Source organism: Mycothermus thermophilus (assembly GCF_041956435.1).
Source record: "Mycothermus thermophilus strain CBS 625.91 unplaced genomic scaffold VTJ04scaffold_1, whole genome shotgun sequence".
Taxonomy (NCBI): domain Eukaryota; kingdom Fungi; phylum Ascomycota; class Sordariomycetes; order Sordariales; family Chaetomiaceae; genus Mycothermus; species Mycothermus thermophilus.
The window spans coordinates 3,316,934-3,338,862 of NW_027191427.1; the positions used below are offsets into that span (position 1 = coordinate 3,316,934).

At 55.5% G+C, this 21,929-nt stretch overlaps 6 protein-coding genes across 6 annotated transcripts; 4 read left to right on the plus strand and 2 right to left on the minus strand.

Annotated features, from left to right (window-relative positions):
* Nucleotides 1-921: 921 nt before the first annotated feature.
* Nucleotides 922-3,056, plus strand: VTJ04DRAFT_1228 (uncharacterized protein; the record flags this gene model as incomplete). The annotated part of the gene is made up of 3 exons (XM_069358893.1): nucleotides 922-1,151; nucleotides 1,263-1,393; nucleotides 1,444-3,056. The coding sequence occupies 3 exons, from the start codon at nucleotides 922-924 to the stop codon at nucleotides 3,054-3,056; spliced, it is 1,974 nt and encodes a 657-aa protein (XP_069223837.1).
* Nucleotides 3,057-3,193: 137 nt separating this feature from the next.
* Nucleotides 3,194-4,688, minus strand: VTJ04DRAFT_1229 (uncharacterized protein; the record flags this gene model as incomplete). Its single annotated transcript, XM_069358894.1, has 4 exons — nucleotides 3,194-3,369; nucleotides 3,429-4,000; nucleotides 4,066-4,573; nucleotides 4,634-4,688. The coding sequence occupies 4 exons, from the start codon at nucleotides 4,686-4,688 to the stop codon at nucleotides 3,194-3,196; spliced, it is 1,311 nt and encodes a 436-aa protein (XP_069223838.1).
* A 619-nt stretch (nucleotides 4,689-5,307) lies between these two features.
* VTJ04DRAFT_1230 (60S ribosomal protein eL43) lies at nucleotides 5,308-6,255 on the plus strand (the record flags this gene model as incomplete). Its single annotated transcript, XM_069358896.1, has 6 exons — nucleotides 5,308-5,346; nucleotides 5,415-5,425; nucleotides 5,806-5,837; nucleotides 5,900-5,935; nucleotides 6,038-6,134; nucleotides 6,192-6,255. 6 exons carry the CDS (start codon nucleotides 5,308-5,310, stop codon nucleotides 6,253-6,255), a joined length of 279 nt encoding a protein of 92 aa, XP_069223839.1.
* A 143-nt stretch (nucleotides 6,256-6,398) lies between these two features.
* Nucleotides 6,399-8,937, plus strand: VTJ04DRAFT_1231 (uncharacterized protein; the record flags this gene model as incomplete). Its single annotated transcript, XM_069358897.1, has 5 exons — nucleotides 6,399-6,560; nucleotides 6,647-6,835; nucleotides 7,368-7,744; nucleotides 7,989-8,051; nucleotides 8,499-8,937. 5 exons carry the CDS (start codon nucleotides 6,399-6,401, stop codon nucleotides 8,935-8,937), a joined length of 1,230 nt encoding a protein of 409 aa, XP_069223840.1.
* A 275-nt stretch (nucleotides 8,938-9,212) lies between these two features.
* On the plus strand, nucleotides 9,213-12,651 carry VTJ04DRAFT_1232 (uncharacterized protein; the record flags this gene model as incomplete). The annotated part of the gene is made up of 4 exons (XM_069358898.1): nucleotides 9,213-9,507; nucleotides 9,574-9,722; nucleotides 9,842-11,473; nucleotides 11,539-12,651. The coding sequence occupies 4 exons, from the start codon at nucleotides 9,213-9,215 to the stop codon at nucleotides 12,649-12,651; spliced, it is 3,189 nt and encodes a 1,062-aa protein (XP_069223841.1).
* A 3,839-nt stretch (nucleotides 12,652-16,490) lies between these two features.
* VTJ04DRAFT_1233 (uncharacterized protein) lies at nucleotides 16,491-17,357 on the minus strand (the record flags this gene model as incomplete). The annotated part of the gene is made up of 1 exon (XM_069358899.1): nucleotides 16,491-17,357. The coding sequence occupies one exon, from the start codon at nucleotides 17,355-17,357 to the stop codon at nucleotides 16,491-16,493; it is 867 nt and encodes a 288-aa protein (XP_069223842.1).
* Nucleotides 17,358-21,929: the final 4,572 nt, after the last annotated feature.

Below are 21,929 nucleotides of genomic sequence, written 5' to 3' on the forward strand. Positions count from 1 at the left end.
GAGGGCAACATTATCAGATCATCCGATAATCTTTGGCCAATCAGAAGTCTCAGAACCCCGGCGGGTGACCCCGCGAGGATCCGCAGCGCTTGAGGTTCCGCTCCGCCCTGGCACAACAGAGGCCGTCACGACTTCCCGCTTCTCGCGCTCCCTGGCGTCGACCCGCATTTTTCAAGTTGCCCAACTCAGCCATATTGTTCCGTGCATGGGGAGAGAGAGGCGCGACTGCCTCAGCTTGGTTTCGTCTTGTCTTTGTTGGGAGGATGGGAAAACTCGATAGCCTGGGGTTGATTAAGTGGCAACGGGAATAGAGTTTAAACAGCCCTGCATGTGTTGAAGAATGTGTGGTTGGGTACCTGTTGTGGACACACCCACCCCGTGACGTGGGGGACTCGCTTTTTAAGACACCTGAACCAACGGGGCACCACCGGGCCAGGTCGGCGGCAGTCAGCTGCCTGGCTTGTTGAGTCAAATATTTTCCCTCCTGTACAGCGTAATCCTCCGAGGCCGAGTACCTATCGTCCCGAGATGTCTTCATCCTGTGTTTCCTCCTTTCTTTTTCGTTCATCGTTTTATGTCCTTCCTTGACAAGACGCGTGGCGCGTTTGACTACCTATCCAGCCGAACCTCCGTTTGAAACCCTCAACTGTTGGATATCCAGTTCTGCCCTTCGTCCTGCCCCCAAACGCCGCGCGCATACATACAAACGACTTTGGCCTTAGGTCCTAAGTATCCTAGAGTCGCACATCCATGAACTCGATAAAATTGATCCTTCGCTCGCCTTTCCTCGGACAATAAAACCCGCCCCTTTCAGGGGCATCCATACACTCCCATGCCTCACTGAAGGCTTGAATCTTAGAACCTAAGCATCATTATACTACCCTCGTCTTCCGCCTTTCGCGGCGCACTTCAGCAGACGCCATGACCGCCTCCAAGGACATCACCGACAGGCTTCTCCCACGCGGGCCGCAGAATGGATGCGAGTACGGCACCCTGTCAACGGCAGACACCGAGTCTAGCAGCTCCGAGGGAAGCGTCCTCGTTGTGGACTCAGACGACGGAGGCGATTCGGATGTCCAGGACGGCGTCCGCCAGATCGAGGCTGTGGCGCGGACATGGTCAACATGGGGCTTGAGGATTGCGTATTTGGGGTAGGTTGGCACGAGCCTATTTGACTGGAGAGGGATGAGCAGGGAGGAGCGCTTCTGGGAAGTGGTGGTTGATGTGGGTTGGCGTGGCTGACATGGTGATGGGAACAACAGCATCTTCCTCATGGCCTTCACCGTGTCGCTCGAGGGCCAGGTCACGTACTCCCTGGCTGCCTTTGCAGTCAGCTCATTCAACAACCACTCCCTCCTGTCGACCGTGTATGTTGTCCAGGGAGTTGTGAACGGTATGCGCTCCTTGTTACTCATGAGACTGGCCCTCGGCTGACTTGCGCAGCCGTCATCAAACCCCCGATGGCCAAGATCGCAGATGTATTTGGCCGCCTCGAGGCCTTTTGCATATCAGTCCTGCTCTGCGTCTTGGGCTACATGCAGATGGCTGCGTCTCGGAACGTTGAGACATACGCTTCGGCCCAGATCTTTTACTCGGCGGGCTCGACTGGCCTGCAGATCCTGCAGCAGGTCTTTATTGCCGACACAAGTGACTTTTTGAACCGCGCCCTATTCTCGAGCCTTCCTGACAGTCCGTTCCTCGTCACGGTTTGGATCGGACCCGCCATGGCTGCGGCGATTTTGGCTGCCACATCATGGCGTGTTGGATATGCCATCTGGGCCGTCATCCTCCCTGTTGTGTTCCTCCCTCTGGGCCTGAGCCTATACCTTAACAGGAGGAAGGCTGAGAAGATGGGGCTTCTTGCGAGGAAGCAGCCTGATCGGAGTAGTGATGAGGATTTGTCCCCGAGTGTTACGGCGAAACGCCTGTTTCATGATCTTGACATTGGCGGGACGCTGCTCTTCTCTGGCGGCCTCTCTTTGATCTTGATCCCTCTCACCCTTATCTCGAGGTCGCCATCCGGTTGGCACGACCCGAAGCTTCTTACCATGATGCTCTCCGGAGTGGTGTTCCTTGTCCTCTTCCCGCTCTGGGAATCTCGGCCCCATTTGGCACGTCACCCGCTTCTTCCGCTGCAGCTCCTGAAATCCCGAACGTTCTGCGCCGGCTGCGCGCTGGGGTTCTTCTACTTCGCCGTTTTTTATATCGCGGTACAGCCTTATTTTTACTCCTACCTGCTCGTCGCTCTCAACCTCCCCGTTTCCCGCGCTGGGCCTATCACACAGACCTTCTCCTTCGCATCCACCATCGCCGCCCTCCTCGCCTCGCTCGTCATCCGCCGTCTGTCCGCTCCACGTCCCCGCCCTTTCATCATAGCTGGCGCCTGCTTCTACACCGTCGCCGTCATTGTCCTCGTCCTCACCCGTACCCGCGATGCTTCGATCCCCACCCTTTTCGCCGCCCAGGCGATGCTCGGCTGCGGCGCGGGGCTGATGCATGTGGCCACGCAGCTGGTGGTGCAGGCCGCCGCGACCAACTCCAACATTGCCGGCGCCCACCACCCCCAGCAGTACGTCGGCGTCGCGACGGCATCGTTCTTGACTATGGGCCAGGTCGGCGCGGCCGTCGGGTCGGCCGTGTCGGGCGCCATCTGGGGCCGGCTGGTCCCGGCTAAGCTTGTCGCCTACCTGCCGGAACACGTCCGCGGCGAGGCGAAAAAGATCTACGCCAGCGTGGTTGTCGCGCGCAGCTATGCCTGGGGAAGCCCCGAGAGAGAGGCGATTTGCCGGTCGTATCAGGAGACAATAACGGTGCTGTTGTGGGTGGCGCTCGCGACGTGCGGACCGGTGCTGGCGACGGCGATGATGGTGGGGGAGTACAGGCTTGTTGGGGCCGGAGCGGCTGAGCGTGTGCCGGTTACTGAAGAAAGGGAAGAGGAGGAGGCGGAGGAGGTGAGGGCCTGGCGAGGGGCTCGAGGGTGGTGGTGGTCTGAGTGGTGGGGACGGGGTAAGAGCAGGATGACTTCGGTTTCTGTGAGGAGCGTTCGTGATGGATAGAAGGATGGAGCATGGGATTGAATCCTTTCCGTTATGATTAGATGATAGATACCCTGTTGCTTTGCTTTCGATTATTCAATACACTGCATCTGTATACAACTCGGAAGAAGCTTGGGTTGTGAAGACATGACAGACTCTTAGTTATTACCCCATCCCTTTTCTTCGGCACGCCAGGTCTCAATGCGGAACCCGGCTCGTTCCAGACGGTCGATAAATGGCTGGCCCAGACATGCTGCAGTATAGACACCTCCCGGCAAGTTGAGGTCTTCTTGGAGGATTGTCGCTGCTGCCTCGGCAGCGAGAACGCCCGTGACTGTGATCCGTCAGTAACCTCTTTCCACCCTTAGAGGCACAGGAGTGCAGGCGACTTACAATAATAAGCGCTCCCCTTCCACGCGGCCCTCGAGAGCACAGTCTCCCCGCTCCCACCATCCCTAGTCGCAACAGCGCGGTATTCCAGCACATCCCCCTTGGCCACCTCATCCGCCGGCCCCTCTCCGGGCTGAGTCCCCACCAGCTTCTTCGCAAGCGATCTCAAAAACGGCGTCGCCATCACCACCCCTAAGAACATCAAGAACAGATGCGTCGTGACGCCCGAGAACCAACTCCCGCCTCGGGGGCGCATGTACTCCCTAAAGGTGAACTTGGGGCCGTAGGACTGCTGAGATCGCGAGGGGAGAGAGGAGAGCAGGCCCCAAGTCCGCTGGATGTAGGCGGCGTCGGTGCCGCCCGCCATGGAGGTGGTTTGCAGGCCGAGGTGGGGGATGGTGACGACGCCGGTGAGGCGGGTTAGGAGGGAGGGTTTAGGAGGATGAAACTGCTGGTGGGGAGAGGGAGGGATGGGGGAGAGCGCGTAGGGAGCGTAGGCGGAGCGGACCTCGGAGAGGGAGAAGTTCTCGAGGAGGGAGAGGGCGGAGGAGATGGTTCCTCCTGATGGGGCGGCGCTGGCGGGTGGGTTAGCAGAAGGCTTTGGTTGGAGAGAGTTGGGAGAAAGGAGGGGAGGACAGACTGGAGTTTGTAAATGGACAGGACTACGTCGGCGATGGGAGAGGAATAGGTGGAGCGGATGAAGGAAGCGAGAGACCAGGTGATGAGGTCCGGAGGGGCTGATTCGATGCCGATTTGCGGGAACATGAGAGCGCCGGTGGATTTGGCTGTGGCTTCGTACTTGCGAATCATGCGGGCGACGAAGGGCACTTCACCAGTCACGTCAAGGTAGTGGGTGCCGTTCTCGGCGCAGGCGCGGAAGGCCGGCTCGCCCAGGCGTCCGTAGGGCCCGACGGTAGTGATGATGACCAAGGTCTTCCGGGCGAGACCGGCCAGCTCCTCGGCGTAGCCATCGGGATCGGTTTGGTTACCGACTACCTCGATGGCGGGAGGGAGTCTGTCCGGGTTGAGCTTGGCACATTCGGCCGCGACGGCCTCGAGCTTGGGCTGAGAACGGCCGGCAATGGCCCAACGGAGGTTGGTAGGGAGGTTGGTGGTGATGTATTGGGCCGTGTACTTTCCGGTGTAGCCTGGGGCAACATGTCAGTAGTGCTGCCCGTTGAATGGGATGGTTGACCACCTGGGCTTACCGGTGGCGCCAAACACCACGAGGTCATACTGGCGGTCGTGTTGTTTGAGAGACATTGTGCTCTTAGGTGGCGTGGTGAAAACAAGAGCGACAGGTTGAGTTAGGTCTTAAGGAGAGAGTGCCTTGATGTTACTACACATTTAAGTACCAAGTCTTGTGGTTCAAAATTGTCCTTGAGGTCCAGTCAACAGAGAGATTCTGTCTTCGTCAGAGGTTGTTCCAAATTATTAACTGTTCTTTCAGACCTTGCTATCGGCTTCCAAGGCCCAGGGACGTATCAGCCGGGTGATCGAACGGACATGTCCATCCTCGGCCAGTCCTCCGTTCTGCCCATGACCCCAATGCAACGATCTATCTGGGGACGTCAAGGTGGAGGAAAACCTGTCGCTTGTGGCCAGTTGCCGGACAGTTGTCAAGAGGGTTGGCTTGGCGGCTGGTCTGGACCCCACATTTTTCTCGAGGTCCCGGCTGGCTCGCGCTGGAAATTCTTCGGAAAATTGGCTCCACCCGCCAAGACGAGCAGCCCCGTCCCGCTCGACCCCGGTCCGCACACAGAAAATTGCACAGCACATTTCTCAAAATCGTCGACAGCCATCCCGCCGAGTGCCCACGACCATCTCCAGCCAAGTCGCCCATTTCGAACCTCGACTTCACCACCCCCTCAAATCAGTCAAGATGTCCAAGCGCACCAAGAAGGTCGGCATTTCCGGCAAGGTACGTAATCGACTTTTCTTTTCCCCCTCTTCTTTTGCATTGAGGATCATGTCTAACCAAGAGAACAGTACGGCACGAGGTCAGTAACCCATATTTCCCTCCCATTGAACCCGATGCGCCCTCGACGATATCCCCTCCGTAACCGAGCCTTGGACTGGAATTGCCGCGTTCTGGGAGACACCGCGCGTCGGACGATGTCGAAGTCATTTTTCGCAACCGCGCCTGGATGTTGGGGGTTTTGGTGGGAGAGTGGGATGCAGTGACCGGCTGGGCTTCCATGAAGCGGAGTCTTGAGAGATTGCAATATTCTCGCAGCTGGCGCCTCTGCGCATTATCCGACTCCAATGACCCCGCGGACAGATCGACGGCGTTCCAAACAGAGAGTTTGGGCATGGAGGGGATATCGCATCGAGGGCGTATCCGCACGATTCGGCAAGCTGGACGCTGACACCGACGCAGGTACGGTGCCTCGCTCCGTAAGCTTGTCAAGAGTAAGTCGAATCAACTCCCTCTTACGGATGTGTCTTTCCATGGCCGCTAACGCCCTCCGCAGAGCAGGAAGTTGCCCAGCACGCCAAGTACACTTGCAGTATGTCCCTCCCACCGAGCACGGTTACCAACGACACACACGAGATATCCACCGTATGGCCTTGATGAACATAGTTACTGACATGTCACTCCTCTCCTGCAGCCTTCTGCGGCAAGGACAGCGTCCGCCGGACAGCTGTTGGCATCTGGACGTGCAAGTCCTGCAAGAAGACGATGGCTGGTGGTGCTTACACTGTCTCGTACGTAGCCGCGTCTCGAGAAATCCGACCATGAAGGCCGACTAACCATTCCACCAGGACCCCCGCTGCTGCTGCTATGCGGTCAACCCTCCGCCGTCTCCGCGAGATCACCGAGGTGTAAAGGGATGGACATGGGTGTTTTTTCTGCTTTCGGGTTCGGTGTCATGGAAAAGGACAAGGGAGGCTCTACGATACACTTACAGTCAATGGGTTCGGCGGGTCGATCAATGCCAGTTCTTTGAGACAACCCAGTCCCAGGTTCAGATGCTCACAGTATCGTGTACGAGGCTGAGAGACGAGCCGGCGGCGCAGCACTATGTTGCAACCGTAACGGCAGTCGAGGCCTCGTCTTTGCCGTCTCCTGACGACATCAAGCCCCCCAGTGGTCGAATCACCATGCCCGTTTCCCATGTCCAGAGTTCCCTTGTGGTTCCATTTGGTGGTCAACTATGTGATGGGTATCGATTCTGAGGACTTTTGTGTCTTGCCCAGTTCCGGAACCCTATGTACAGAGTAGAGCCCTTGACGGCACGGGAAGGCTTGGCTATGACTCCAACGACAATGGCGCAAACAAGGACAGCAACGATAGAGACAGCCACGGCATCTACTGGCTGGCAGATCTGTTGCCCAATGACATCCCCAACGCACGCATTCTTGCCTGGAGCTATGGTTCCAACTATTGTGATGACGGATGCTCTCAAGTGAGCTGCCGATACTACTTCCGCCATGCTCAAGACATTCTCGAGGACCTGTGCAACGCCCGGAGAGAACCCGATGTAAACGTCTCACCCTTCTAATGTTCTGTAAAGCGTTCATCGACAAAACGCTCCGTCTGGCTCGCCGTCTGGTCATCAACCCACTGTCCCCTCCGGTGGCCCCTGAGATAAATCACAAGTAGGTTCCTCTGGCCTAGCAAATGACAAGGCGCAACTCGCTTCCACGTCTGATTCTCTGCCGAACCCTCAGCCCAGTGCTCCATCTGGTCTGCCGCTAGATAAGACACGCTCAGATCCTACACCAGCCCATCCATCCACACCACCAAAACACTCGTTCGAAGTCCAATTCATCTTGTCTGACATCAAGCCGTCAAGGACTCTCATTGGTAGGAAGGAGGAACTTGAGAAAATTCACAAGCTGTTGAACGAGAGCAAAGGTCGCCGAGTTGTAGTGTATGGACCCCGAGGCATCGGGAAAACACATCTGGCGTCTGAGTACGCCCGGCAGCACCAACAGGGCTACACTGCTATTTTCTGGTTTAACGCCAGAGATGAAGCAGCGTTGAAGCAAGGGTTTGAGAGGGTTGCGGATCGGATCCTCCATGAGCATCCTTCAGTTCCCTACATCAAGGACGCGTTGTCCGACAACGACCCAGAGCTTCAGGTGCAGGCTGTCAGGAAGTGGCTTGCTATCAAGGAGAACAAGCGCTGGCTCGTCATCTATGACCATTACGATCCGGCTGGCAAAGAGTTCAACATTGTGCCATACCTGCCCAGGAAGATCGAGTCCCATGGCACCGTCATCATCACCACCCGCTCGGCCCAGGAGAATCTTGGCCACCGCATTAAGGTTGGCAAGCTCAAGAGCCTCGAAGAAAGGCAACTTGCGCAACGGTAAGCAATGAACACAAGTCTTACATTCCTTGTGCAAGCGCGAGAGGGACTAATACTGGAACTACAGATCCATCGCTGACGGAACTTGCCAAAGCGCTGGACGGGCGCCCGTTTGCTCTCGTTGCTGCTGGCGCATGCCTCGAGAAAACAGCCATGACATGTGCCGAATACCTCAAGGTGTATCGAGAGTCTCAATCCAAGGCCCAGCCGCAGAAAGCAACATCTGAACACCCGACTCCCCAAGCTTCGACATCACAGCCTACCGCTCCCAAGCCTTCGACGCCCAGGCCAATGACTCCCAGACCCCGTACCCCCCAACGCACAGATTCCCACCCTTCAGCATCCGGACCTTCAACACTACAGCCTGAAACTCCCAAATCCTCGCCCCTCCCAAACTTGGCCCCTCTCCCTCTCACACCTCCCACACCACAGCATAGCCCGAGAAATCTATCTTCGACAAGTCCAAGCCGAAGAATCCTGCTCCTCGGGGTTCTCACAGTCGCCAACCGCCGACTCCCCAGAAAACACCCAAGCAGAAAGCCACCATCAGACCAGTTCCGTAGCCTCAAAGTTCCCAAATTTCGACCTCTCACCGTCAGTCTTCCCACACCAAGACTACCGAGCCTTCCGTCTCTGATAGTCCATCTCCACAGGCTCCGGCTTCCCAACCCCTGGACCCCCAAAGATCAGCTCGACAGGCCTCGGCCACCAAACATTCAACAACCAAACGTAGGCCGAAAGGTTCCGCAGACAGCGTCCTGCACTCAACATGGAACATCTCGTTTGCGCAAGTTGAGAGGCAAAACTCCAAAGCAGCCAACCTGCTGCGGCTCTGGGCGTACTTTGGCCCCGAGGATTTGTGGTTCGAGCTGTTGGCTGGGGCCGGCGTCTGCGGGAAAGGGCCCGTCTGGTTCCAGGACCAGACAAGGGACTTGGAGCTGGCGCAGCTGGCGATGAGGTGTCTGGCGGAGCTGTCGAGGAGTCGTGAGGCGTTGCGTCCGGAGGGCGTCCACGGACGTCCAGAGACCTTGGTGGTTGAGCAGAGGTTGATGCGGCATGTTGACCAGTGCCGGAAGATGGCGTCAAAAGGCACTACTCAGCTACAGAGGGGAGAGGAATGGATCCCGCGCGCATTGGGTGCTCTCTACCTCAATCACAAGCGGTCGCGAGAGGGCGAGTTGATGCTGGTGTGAGCGTTGGAGTGTCATGAAAGCTTCTGGGGTCACGAGGATCCGAAAACCCTTGACGTTGTTGGGCAGTTGGGCCAGCACTATCTAGGCCAAACGAAGCTCACAAAGGCCGAGAAGATGTGTCTGCGGGAAGTCCAGGGTCGCGAGAAGACTCTGGGGGCCAAACATCCAACAACTCTCAAAGCTGCCACGAGTCTTGGTCTCGTCTACGAAAGCGAGGTCGATTCCGGGAGGCCGAGGAGACACACACTCGGGCATCTCACGGACACAAGGAAACCATGGGACCAGAGAATCCGACCACGCTTCGCTGTCTCGACAATCTTGGCCAGGTCTATCAAAAGCAGGGTCGGTTTCAGGAATCTGAACGTGCGTTCCAAACTGCCCTCCTCGGTTACCAAAAGACTCGCGGCCAGAGGAGCAGAGAAACACTCGGTGTCATGCAGAAACTCGGCTCTGTTTACGAACGGCAAAATCGGCCTCAGGATGCAGAGAGGTGTCTCAAGCAGGCGTGTCAGGGCCTGGAAGAGTTGGGGCCAAGGCATCCCCAGGCTCTCACTGCCACCAATTCCCTGGGTCAGTTCTACCAGAGACAAAAGAGACCACGGGAAGCTGAGGCCACATTCAAGAAGGCCCTGTAAGGCTTCGACGGCAACTGGAAGTTGCTGCCCGCCAACATCCGCCAGCAGTATCTCGACGCCAGCTATCATCTCACGCAGGTGTCTATTCAGTCGGGCAACACAGTACAGGTCAATACGTGGCTTAAGCATTCCCAGAAAGGTGCCAAGGTCGTGAGTCTCAGCAGAAAACAACGTCGAGGGGGGAGATTAAGCCTCAACTTCGGAAAGGAAAGACCAAGCCCCGTACGATCTGCGGCAAGGGCCCAAAGCCCCGACCAACAACCGTACAGCTCGGCCAGGAGTCCAAACGAGGTGGGACACAGAGAAACAAGGAGTATCAGAATGGGAAGAAGTTTTGGCCGCCACCTCAGACGACTAGACCTAAGTCAACGGGAACCAAAACGAAGCAGGGAATAACCCCTCTTCCGGACCACCGCCCGCAGGGAACTAGATCCGGGCCTTCGGGCCTCGGTGGTGGCACGGCCAGGTCGAAACCTGAGGGCTATGCTCCAGGGTCCGGGTATCCAGGAAGCTCAGTGATCACTAAGGAGAGGTCAGCAAGTTCCCAGACCGTGTCTCAGCAGCTCAGAAGCTCCGAGATCACGGCCCACTCAAGATACTTTGAGACTGCGCACCACTACACCTCAGAAACTCAGACTACACGACCCCAGCACAAGTCGTCCCTCGACTCCTTGTTGGCAGGAGTCAAAGAGTTGGTTGGACTGATCAAGGGTCATGGAGATGAACACTCAGCGGAGAGCAGTTCGGATTCTTCGCTGTCCGATACGAGCACATCTGACGAAGAAACATCTGAGGGAGAGACGTCTGATGCCGAGAGCCTCAGCGGAGAATGGTCTGACGAGGAGGTAATTGACACCACGTCTGACGGTGGGGCGTCCGATTCTTCCGACGAAGAGACGTCTGACGAAGGAACGGAAACCTCTGACGGCGACTATTCCGACGAGGAGGCCTCATATGATTCAGACTCGGACGATTCATGGTCGTACTCTGGAAACTCGGAGCTTGACGACTCAGAGCCATACCCTGAAGAGGGTTCTGAGGAGTCGGACAAGGAAGAACGCGAGGAGGATGGCGTGGAAGAGTTTCCTGAGGAAGACCACTACTCCTCAATGATCAGTGGAGACAACTATCTTGAGGACCATCGCTCTGAGTCAGACGCCGCGCCAGGGAGCGATGATTTTGAACGGGAGCAGTCCCGGGAGGAAGTTCAGGCTGAAGAGATAGTGCAGCAATATTACGGTGAGTCAATATATTATGAGGAGGAACGCGGCGATGACGGAGAGGTCGAGGTTGTCATCGAAAAAGCCCAAGACCAAGCTCAGGCGACAGCCGTGTTGGAACAGTACGAGGAAAACCGGCCCTACGAGTCCCCGGCCGACGAGCTGGGCCAAAGAGACGCGGGCGTGGGGCAACAATTCGAGAAGCAGCACGAAGAATTGCCATACGAAGAGCAAGACGGGGCAAGACCTGTCGGGGGCCAACATGAGGAATCACGCTGGCAGAACGATGGCCGAGAGAGTGGTGAACCAGACTACTACGGTCAAGGAACACCTCAACCTGATGGGCACGACGGGGCACCTCAGAACCGCGGCGGACAAGAAACGACCAGCCCGGAATCTTTTGATCAAGCCCAAGAACCTAGCCAGCCGCCCCTCGAGGGCCACCTTACCGCCAAGAGGCTGCACATCACGACGAGCATTCATCTCCGGAGCTCAGTTACCCCCGCGAGCCTGCCTACCATCAAGAGTCCGCTTACCAGCAGCAACCTGATTACCCTCGCGGTCCTGGTCACCCCCAAGAGTCCGTCGGCCAGCGGTCGTACCCTCAAGAACCCGCCTACCAGCAACAGAATTCCTACCACCAGCAGAGCTCTCAGCAGCAATCTTCCCATCACCAGTCTAGTTATTCCCAACAACCCGTCTTCAATGTCCAAGTAAACTTTACACACTCATCCTTCCCACAACAGCCTCCAGACCAAGGGTATTTCCAGCCACCACCCGTCAGCCAGCAGGCCCCTCAATACGCCGAATTTGGCCACCAGGTGCACGATGAACAAGAGTCGGACCATGAACACGAGTACCAGCCAGAGTACGATGGGCGGGAGTCTGGCCAGGAGGACTACGAGAGTCAGTCGGGGCATGAGGAATATGATTCTGAGGGGCATGACGAGCAGTCAGGGCAGGAATATGAATCCGATCATGAATATTCCTTTTCTCAACAATCGGCGACAGAGGAGGGAGACTTTGAGGAACCTGAGAGTCAGGATGAGGATGACGAGGAGCAGGAAGATGGGCATGAAGGCGAGGAGGAGGAAAATTATGAAGATTACGAGGATGATGAGGGCATGGAAGACCCCGAAGAGGCGGGTGATTATGGCTTCGAGGAAGACTCCGAAACAGAAGAGCAGGAGGAGGATGGTCAGTATGATGAGTACTCGGGGCAGGATTCCTACTCTCAACAGGCAGAGGATAGGGAGGAGTTGGGAGACGAGCATGGCTCTGAAGATGAGGAGGGACTTGGAGAAGAAAATGGTGAGGTTGACTATGACGATGAGTCAGGACAGGATCATGATAGAAGGGAAGAAGAGGATCAGGGGTACGAGCAGAACGAAGAGTCGTACGAGTATTACCAACAAGCTGAGCCTGGCGAATCAGGAGAGGAAGGCAATGATTACGAAGATCCGGGACAAGAGTATGAGGAAGAGGAGTACGAGCCAGAACAAAGCGAAGAAGACGAAGAAGTGTACGCCCAGGCGGAGGACGGGCCTGGGGGGTACTATGGGGAGGGAGATGGAGATGATGAGGAGCAGGATCCCGAAGAAGACTACGGACAGGAGCAGGAGGACTACGACGACCAGGAGGCGCCTGATCTATATTATGAACAGGAGGATAACGAGGGCGACGAGGAACATGCTCCACATAATGAGCAGGGAGATGAGTATGGCGAGGCGGACGAGCCTGAACCAGAATACTTTGGAGAAGCATACGAAGGTGAGACTGGTGGGTATGATGAAGATGAGTACGGGGCCTATGATGATCATGGCGGAGGTGGCGATGAAGAGGACTATGAGTATTATTGAACCAGGGAGGAATATCCGTGGGGTTTTCTAGGCAGCGTGGATGGGGAACAGGGAATACAGGCTGCGACGATATGTTGTGGTGGAGTTTGTCCTCCATATCTATGTCTTGGTACAGTAACTGGAAGTCATTGTTGTGTCTACAGAGTAGGTAGCTATGCTCAAGCTCTCTTGATTTGAAGAGGTGAAGCAAGGACATCGCCATCTCAGTATCATGGACTTGATGAATGCTGGTCGACCAGAGAGAGAGATAGAGAACTTCCAGGTCACTCAGGTACCAACCAAGCAACCACCTGTTCTTCCTCACCCTGGTGGTAGCCAAGCATCTGGACTGTATGTATGTACATACCTCGCGATCACATGCGCATGACAATATCAGAAGAGAAACTCACATCTTTCACCATAGTACAAAGCGAATCTTCGACACTCAGAAGGATTCTCGGTTCCATCTTTCCTAACGGTGGCGACACTCATGTTCACATTCAGTGTACCCGTTGCGGTTAGTGTCGCCACCAGGAACGGAATGGATATCACCAAAAATATCACCAACCTAGCCCCTGGACAATGATGAAATTATGACCTGATGGCTTTTGTGTTGGTCGGCATGTTCCAGAATCCTGGGCCCCTCCTGTGCCCTGCAAGCTTGAGAGTTGGGGGCCAGAACTGTCACACGCCACATCAACATCAAGTGAACGCCAACAGCAATCCCATGTTGTCTGCGTGCAGATAGCCCCATGCCCCTGGTTTGGGCTTGTGCCTTCTCGACTGTTTGACCTTCTCCAACGCATGCATGATGTATGTACGTACTATACCCGAGTTATCTGGCGCACGGGTGTTTGCCAGGGCAATTGGGTTTCGCTGAGACTGCCTAACGAAGCGTGGCGACGTGTTGATCGTTGTACCCGTGCTGGACAGAAGAGGATGACCTTGCGAACCTTCACTTCCCAGGGCGCTGATCAATTTTTGTTCGCTTCAAAGAAGATGACTTTGGAACATGGGTAGCTGGTTGGCCGTAGGCACCTTGCGTATGTTGTTATCGACGTCCCACTCTCCCTTTCGGCTTTGTGATACTAGGTAGTTCGTACAACCTGCCCCCCAACGTCTGTGCTAGAGGGTCTCCCAGTGACCAGTCAGGGTAGGATCCATTCTTCCATCTTCCATACAGTTCATGATTGCCGTTCAGGGGAAAAGTGAGACAGGTCCCCGAGGACCAGGGGATGGCACCGTGCGAAGCACGCTTTTGAAGTTCTTCGTGTCCACCGGCAACGGGCGTGGGTTGCAATGGTGAGCTCCCTGTCGGTAAGCCGGAGGAACGTTTCTCAACGTTGAGGTTCTCCGGAAAGGTGGTATGGCGGACGGACCCCTGGCCCGCTGCGCACCTCGGGAAGCTCATGTGACTTTGGTTCCTCAACGTCGATGGGGTTACTGAATGGTATCACGGCATCACATCTGACTGCCGGCGCCGGGGGCTTGGTTATCTTTCCCATAAAGAACGGATTGTGGGTAAATATTGCCGGACGTTTGGCCTGATATGGAAGTGGGATGTGTAAGCTGTCTTACATGGAGCCATGACATAGCATGACATAACCAGCCCGAGTTACCGCGTGAGAACTTAGGTCTTTTGGCCAGAACATCCATATCCTTGAGGGATTCACGAAGGAAAATGTGGTCCACTGAGAGATGTCACCCGCACATGCCATAGCCCCCATGATAAGAGGAGCGAAAAGACACGATGTCACACGGCCTCGTGGCTCAGGCTATCCTACCCCAGGATCCAGGTTCCAAGGAATACAACATGGAAACGCGAAGGTAGGCTTTCTTGCACGTCTTACGCACCCACATCGGTTTGCCGATGGTGCTGATGGTTCTACCCGTGAGCAATCAGCGATGCATGTGAGGCTAGGTCGCCCTCAACGTGCTTCGACGTTCCTTCGGCTGGGCCGTTCCCGACTCTCGGAAACTTGCTGTCTTGAGATAACGAGTTGAGTACCTTGCTCCGGCAAGTTGGGTTCACCAGGTCGGCAAGAAACACCCCTCTCTCAATGTCTCACCATCCTCACATTCCAAGCATCGTGTCCCATTGCGTGTATCCTGCGCTTGATCGGCCATAATCACCTCATAATTTGCTCTTACCGCGCCTTCAATCTAGACTCTTCCCTTACACCGAATACTATACCAATATCACGGACAATTATCCATAGCCACAGCTAGCCTTCAGCCCAAACGTACATATGGACACGATTGATCAATGAAATTTACCGTGGTTAAACTCATCCCAGCTGAAACCTTGTCGGAGCTGACCGAAAGGGCGAGGCTACGCATCCCAACTCGTCCGCCGACGGATTGCATCATTGTCCAAGGGCCCAGACCTCTCCACACTCTGGGCATCGGTCCATTGCTGCCAGCACGGAGGATGCCGTTGGGAAAACTTCTCTCGATTCAGTTGAGCAGTAGGGATTACCTAACACGTCAGCAAGTTCAAGGATGCGGTAAACACAGCGATGGCTAGACACATCCCGCCTTCAGAAGAACCAGAAAGGAGAGAAAATCCCGTCATCCAACAACGACCCGGGCATTGTGCATTTGATATTAACGGTTCATGATGTCCCAACAGCCAGTTGTGCCACTGCAATGGTACGGTTTAACATTGCACAACGGCTCAAGTCCAAACACAACCTACCTCCGCCAGGCACCCATCAGGCAGGGTCTCCCCTGTCGTCCATGGGTAGAGTACCCGCGGCCCACCTGGAGTAGGGCGACAAAAAAGGGACCCAAAACAGCCGAAAAGAGCCTCCATGCGGGGCGGGGGATGAGTTTTCCATATCACAGGCCTGAGGCTGGTCAGGTCAGACCTCTCTTCCTTCACGGAAAGCTATCCATGAAACATGATTCGTCGGTAAACGAAAGTTTTGCTGGGAAAACAGTGTTGTGTTCACCTTCTCATCACACTGCCTTGCCCTACCGAACCAACAAAAGCTTCTGTCACATCGCTTGTGCCGGCTGCCGTGCCGTGTTGTGGGGGCAAAGTTTTGCCTGTTGAGGGTGGTGAGTGGCGGGCTGCAGCGACAATCCCCGACGAGAACCGCTCCGCCGGTCTGGGTTCGGTGCATCCTTTCCCCTGAAGAATCCATGGAACCGAAGAATGAACCTGGTGTAGGTGCTCCGTATCCATGGAAGCATGGTACTTTTGGATGGGAATTTTGATGCTCTTTTGGACCAGTTGTGGAAGGTTGGTGCGAACAGGGGGAGGTGGCAGTTTTTTTCACACCGCCGGGACCTCCAAGGTAGGGCCAGGAGCAGGGGAAGAATGGCATGCGCCTCACAACGCAAGATAACGCAAAACCTGGGCGAGGTGTGTTCGCCCAGGCGTGCGGTGCCAGTTGTGACGGCCGATGATGTTTTTCTTTGAGCCGCTGAAGGATTTTTGGACATCCCTGCTCTTCCAAGTGCCATCGATATCCGAAAGAACCGAGAACCGTCGCAATGCCCGGGGGGGGAGGGGGAGGGTCCTCAACAACGCTTCACAACATGCGACCGAATCCTTGTCATAGTCTTCGGTCCCGAACGAAACCAGCAGGGAACATGTGTGTGCTCATGAAACAATGGAGAATAATACCACGGAATTCCGACACGAGAAGGTGGCGGCGAAAGTTGTTCCGACCAGATGAGGATGGGCTTGCCCGAGAGAGAGAAGGAGAACTTGGAATTGACCAACCAAACCCATAACATGAACCAACATACCCGACCAGAGCCCCTTTGGTGATTGTAGATATCCAAAACCGTCCTTAAGCCCCGAAACCCAGAACCAACACACATAGTAATGATGATAATGATACACCCTTTTACTCATTCAAGAAACATTCACACCACCCACTCATTGGATCCCTCACCCGGACCTTGCTAACGACGAACCTCAGTTCCCACAGATGTGGCCTGGGGGACTCATGCTGCCGTGACCCCGTTGGTTCCATCCCCGTCCCTCCCCGGCCTCTAGTCCCTCTCCCAATTGCCGCTCCGAGTGATGAACCGGGCTCGGTATCGGCACCTGGTAGACACCTTCGCTCCCCCTGGGGCCTATCTTCCTGCTCCTCCTCGAGTGGGTATAGCATAACGCTCGCCCAGCAGCAGAGCCTTCCCTGCCGCGAGAGCATCAGGGCATCGTCTTCGCGGAGGCCCGTGAAGTCAGCGAGTAGGCAGCGTGTGTAGACCCAGTCATGAGAGTCCTCGAAGTGAGGGAGGATCATGTGCTGTCTTTGCGATGATGCTGTCGGAGTGTTGGTGTTTGGTTGGCGCGGTCGTAATTGGCGTTCCAGAGGCCATCGTTGCTGATATTGATCAAAACCTCGGATCAGGGTCCGCACTAGTGACCCGGGAAGGCCGACGCGTTCAACCTTTCCCTGAACAGTGGTGCCATCGCCTGAAGGAGATGGGAAGTCGAGGGTCGAGATATCGAGGCGGCAATGAGGAAAATGCATGACCGGCGGCCGGGCTAATGAAGGTGACGAGAAAATGGATGCAAAAGGGCATTCGTCGTCCATGGACTCCCCCCAATCCGAGTCGAAGCCGTCCGAATTTATGTCGGCTGGGTCTTCATTGCCGTAGTCATCGTCTCGAGGTGGTGGTGGCCTCATGGAGAGTGGCATATTAAGAGGGTTGAATGGGTCATAATCCGCAGGCTCCTCGACACGATGTGGTGATAGGATCGCCATTTTGAAAGATGTTCCTGGCGGGCAAGATTAAGTCAAGCGGGTTGCCAACCACGTCAAGCCGAGTCGAATGCGAAGATATGTCGAGAGTGTCTTGACGCGAACAGGCTAAACGAGAAACGAAAGAGTAGGCGGATTGGGAGGAGCGGGGCCAGCAGCTTTTATATCCCCCTAGATGTGTGAGGCTGCCGAACAAGAAAATGTCGATCGCTTGCCAGATGGTGTGCTGAGGTGTGTGGCGCACCCTAAACGGGACAGGATTGTTTGGAAGTGGAAGACGAGGGTTGCAGCCTTTCGCGCCGACAGCTTGGTCCGAGACAGTGAGATTTAAGAAGAACTCGGGCCAGACGGACTGTGCGCTGTGCGTGGTGTACGTAAAACAGGCGAAAGATTGAAACCGTGAGGAGAGGTGGGAGTTGAGGTTCAGGGGGTCATGCAAAGCAGCCAGGCACGCCAAGCTACTGATTCAATCATCCCACACGAACACAGCACGACTGTTGACTGTTCGCCGTCCGCCGAGCACCAGCTCTCCTGCATGTATGTATGTATGTATGTACTCGGTAGTGCGTGTGTATGTCGAGAAGTAGAAGTGGTTTTGTTGGTGTAGGTCGGCTTGTGGAGGCTGGGAGGTCTGAGCTCGGCTCGCCAGCGTCCACTTCTTATTGGGGTCCAGGCAAGTTGCTGTGGCTCAGGACCGGGACGTAGCGAAGCCCCAAGCGACGCAAGCACCGTCCGGATCAGCTCCTCACCCTCCTTCGCCAACGCAAGTCCGCAGCAGCCGGCTGCGAGGTGTCGATGCCGCAGGACCAATCACGGAGCGAGGTAGGCGACTCGGAGACGGGAGCAGCAAAAGAGACCTGGGGACAGGACAAGTGAAAAGACGCTCAGGGAGGGTGGTGCTTTTTGCGTGCTGGAAGCAAACGCATTTCTGCGCAGCGCAAATGCCAAAGTTTGCCGGCGGCAATTTGAGACATGCTGAGAAGAGACAAGAAAAAAAATCTCTAGGCCTGGTCGCAAGGGGGGGGGGGGGGCCTGGCGTTAGCTAGCACAATAGTTGGCCGCCTGCTCGGCTTGGCTTTCGGTGAACATGCTCAACACAAGACAACAGCACAACACCATGGTGTGTTGTGCTGGCAAAGTTAGCCTACCGGAGCAAACAGCACTTGGCGAAGGACGGGATCTGGGGGATCGACGCCATCTCCACACAGACTGAGATTTGACGGTGGGACCCGCGCAAGAATGGAGGGCAAGCTCCACCCACTAACTTGTGGTGTTAGTTGCCCACGAAGCATTCACAAGTGAAAACCCTCGACCTGGGCTCCAAAACGCGTTCTTCGAGTACCTATGTTAAAAAGACGGCACCCGAGATGCTAAAGGTGGCCTTCCAGATAAAAATCTTTGAAGAATGAAATTGCCCGGTTGCCCGCTCTCCTTTGATTTTCCTGAATTTTCCTGTATTTTTTTTTTTTTTTTTTTTTTGCGGTTTCTGAGAGGTGCCGAGGCCCCAACAACGAAGCTCTTGGCGGTGGGTCCCGCTCATGCAGCAGTCCCAATCAGGACCAACAGCGTTTCATTGAGCTGGCCAGAAGGGGAAAGCGCAGCCTGACCCTGGCGCCCGGTGTCCCGCGTGCCCCACTCGGCCCGAGGGTGAGAGCCATGGCAGCTTGCAACTGGAAGGCAAACAGCTCCCAGGTTCCCCGTCAACCAACACCCCAGCGGGACGAACTGGAGGGACCGGGAGGTGAGGTAAGGTACAATGAAAAGCCAGATAAGGTTTCTGCAAATGCAGGTTCCGCGCGACTTGCATCATTTTTCTAGATTCCCCGTTTTTGTGTTTTGGTTCCTGACAACCCCCATCTCGAGCGGAGGGGATGGACGCGACTTGCGGCAAACATGTTCCCGCAGCCCAAGATCGAGGGCAACTCGCAACAAGCAACAAGCATAACAACAATGCCGCAAAAGCACCAAGGTTAATTCCCTCCCCATAGGTTTGGCGTCCATCAACCAGGGCCCTGGGCTCAAGCAACGGAAATCTCCGCCTCCTCCGTCAAGATCGGAACGTTCCGCAGGGCGTCCAGCCCACAACGCTAGTGAGGTATGGTAACGGAAACTACTACAAATTCAACGCGTTAGCAGTTAGCGCTGGTCAGACGTTGAGCTCCCAGCGTCGTGGCACTGGGATGGATCAGCCCATTGTTCCCATCCGTCGCTTTTGCCCTGGGAGGACGGTTATGAGAGAGATCTCCTCGGGACCGGCCCAAGCCCGGAGTTGTGTACTGACAGGGTTCAGGGGAAATGCTCGACGTCCGTCCGCCCTCTTGTTTAGTAGGCTGCGCAACACACCAACTATCGCCTGTTTGGTTCGGCACCACTGCAAAATCACGGGCATAATGCACAGTACGAACGTGTTGCCTAAATATGGTTGTAAGGTGAATCCCCCAGTGCAGGACCCCGGATTTCCCAAATTATCGAGGAAGCTTTGGAAGCCAAGACGAAATACCTTGCGTGCGCCTTTACCATCAACTTGCCCACAGCATGGTTAGGATATTGTTGCAACTGAATTCCTTCTCTTGCTTTCCGGCCGGTCACAGGCGGGCTCGATTCCACTGCCGGCGAATGTGCTACGGTACACCCGCCCGATCCTTTCCAAGCAACACGGTCTGTTCAATGGTTCAGTGCAACCTCTTGAGGAGGCATTCTTCCAGGAAATCAGCTCGTAGAGACGGAACTTGCCGTCCTTGACTTTCGGGATTTCTCACCCGTTTCGAGCATGTAGGCACACCTGGTACTGCGTAGTATGTGTACGCCCGAGGCACTAGGTGTGGAGCACAGATCACAGTTCAGTGGCTCAAAGTCAAGCCAACTTTCCTCACGCTAGAAGGCTGGATGGAATGTACCATGAGCCTGTTGGCCAGCTGATCAATGTGTATACTACAATAATACTACGCTTCTGTCTCCATAGTCCGCCTGAACATGCGAGGGAGGGAATGTTTGCCTGGACAACGGAGCTCTTCAACCCACGGAGGGTAGCGTTAGCTACTTGAGTAGGTATGTTGGGTGTTTGCGAACAGCTTCCTTGGTGCCATTTGCAACCCTTCCTTGACACAGGGCCAACACAAATCACCATGGATGAAGTCCTCGTGACCCTTCACAGAAGATGGGAGACGGTACGCCTACGTAATGGGCCAACTGTCTACAGGTTTGCCAAGGCGTGCTTGGGGCGGCCTGCCGGCAAGCTTTGCAGAGCACAGGACTAAGGTGTTATGCTGCCGTTCTTTGCTGGAACTACTTAGCGGCATCAATGCACAGAGTGATCTCTCCAGTCTCTCTATCCAGGGGACGGCATCTGCCGCCTATAACCAAAGTTCGATTACGTATTGCTAATATGGGGCGCAGCACAACGAGTTTCATCATGTCTAGATCCGTGGTTCCAACCGCAGCGAGCAGCTGCAGAATGGCGAAGCAGAAATGGTGAACTCCGTCTCCGCGGAGACCACTCCGACAGAAAACCTTCTGGAGGATCGGCGTGAACGTTCTGGAACGTATTGCCGGAAATCGGCTTGGTCATTGCTCTCATGGCACCTGTAGAGCAACAATGGATAGCCAGTCGTCATTCATGTGGCTGATGATCCTGACACCGACGACGTGGTCTCGGGGCCCAAGCACTGTTCAAACGGTTCGCAATCCTGCCCCTTACAGACATTTGTTGTTGCCGATTTAACTTCCGAGAAAGAAAACCACTACCTCCACGGAATCTTCCGTGAGAAATCCATGGTTCCCCTGGAGATGTCAGGTTCAAGCCCCCAACCAATTCTCTGGGTTCTCTGGGTTGCTAACTGCAAGTGGCCGAGTCTGGCTGCATTGTTTTCTTGGTCTGGTAGTGAAGCTCTCACACAATTCGGTTTCATGACTCATGCCTATGTACAACAAGTCCAACGCGGTCTGACCTCCAGAACCATCCCAGTGGGTTGGCGTCCTGGCTGTCAAGCGAACTCCGAGGTCCCCGATCAGATCCTTGTCGCGCCCCCCTGCCGTTCTCCCAGATGGGGCTGGAGAAGGCGAATTCCCATGCCTGGGCTGGCGGCCAAAACTTGCCCATCCATTTTCACCTGCTGCGTTCACGCCCGCTCTCATTGTTCGGGAACGTCACCCGTGATTTCACTTTACCCCTCCTCCTGCTTGACATATGAGTTCGCTTGACTGTGCCACATCCTCTCCTTGTGTGTGTTGTGTTGTCCACCCCCCTGGACGACCAACCTGGCCGGCTTTGCCAGGCTGATGCCTCGTTGGATCAGCAAACCATCGGCAAACAGTCTGGAACATTCACACACAAGTGAACGTCGCATCCGGCAGCCAGGTCAAAACAGTGCACCATGGATGTGGCCAGGGTGGTTGTTCGCTCGAGACCTCGAAGCAAAGGCAGCGCTACGGAGTTGGGTAGTATTTACTTCTACCGCCCCGTAACTAAGTACTTTGGGCGCCGATTCCTTGGCTGCTGCATCCACCGTGCTGACTTGGTGACGGCGACACTTCGGCACCCTTCTTCTGCAGCACTCCTGCAGACGGCTGCGGCCT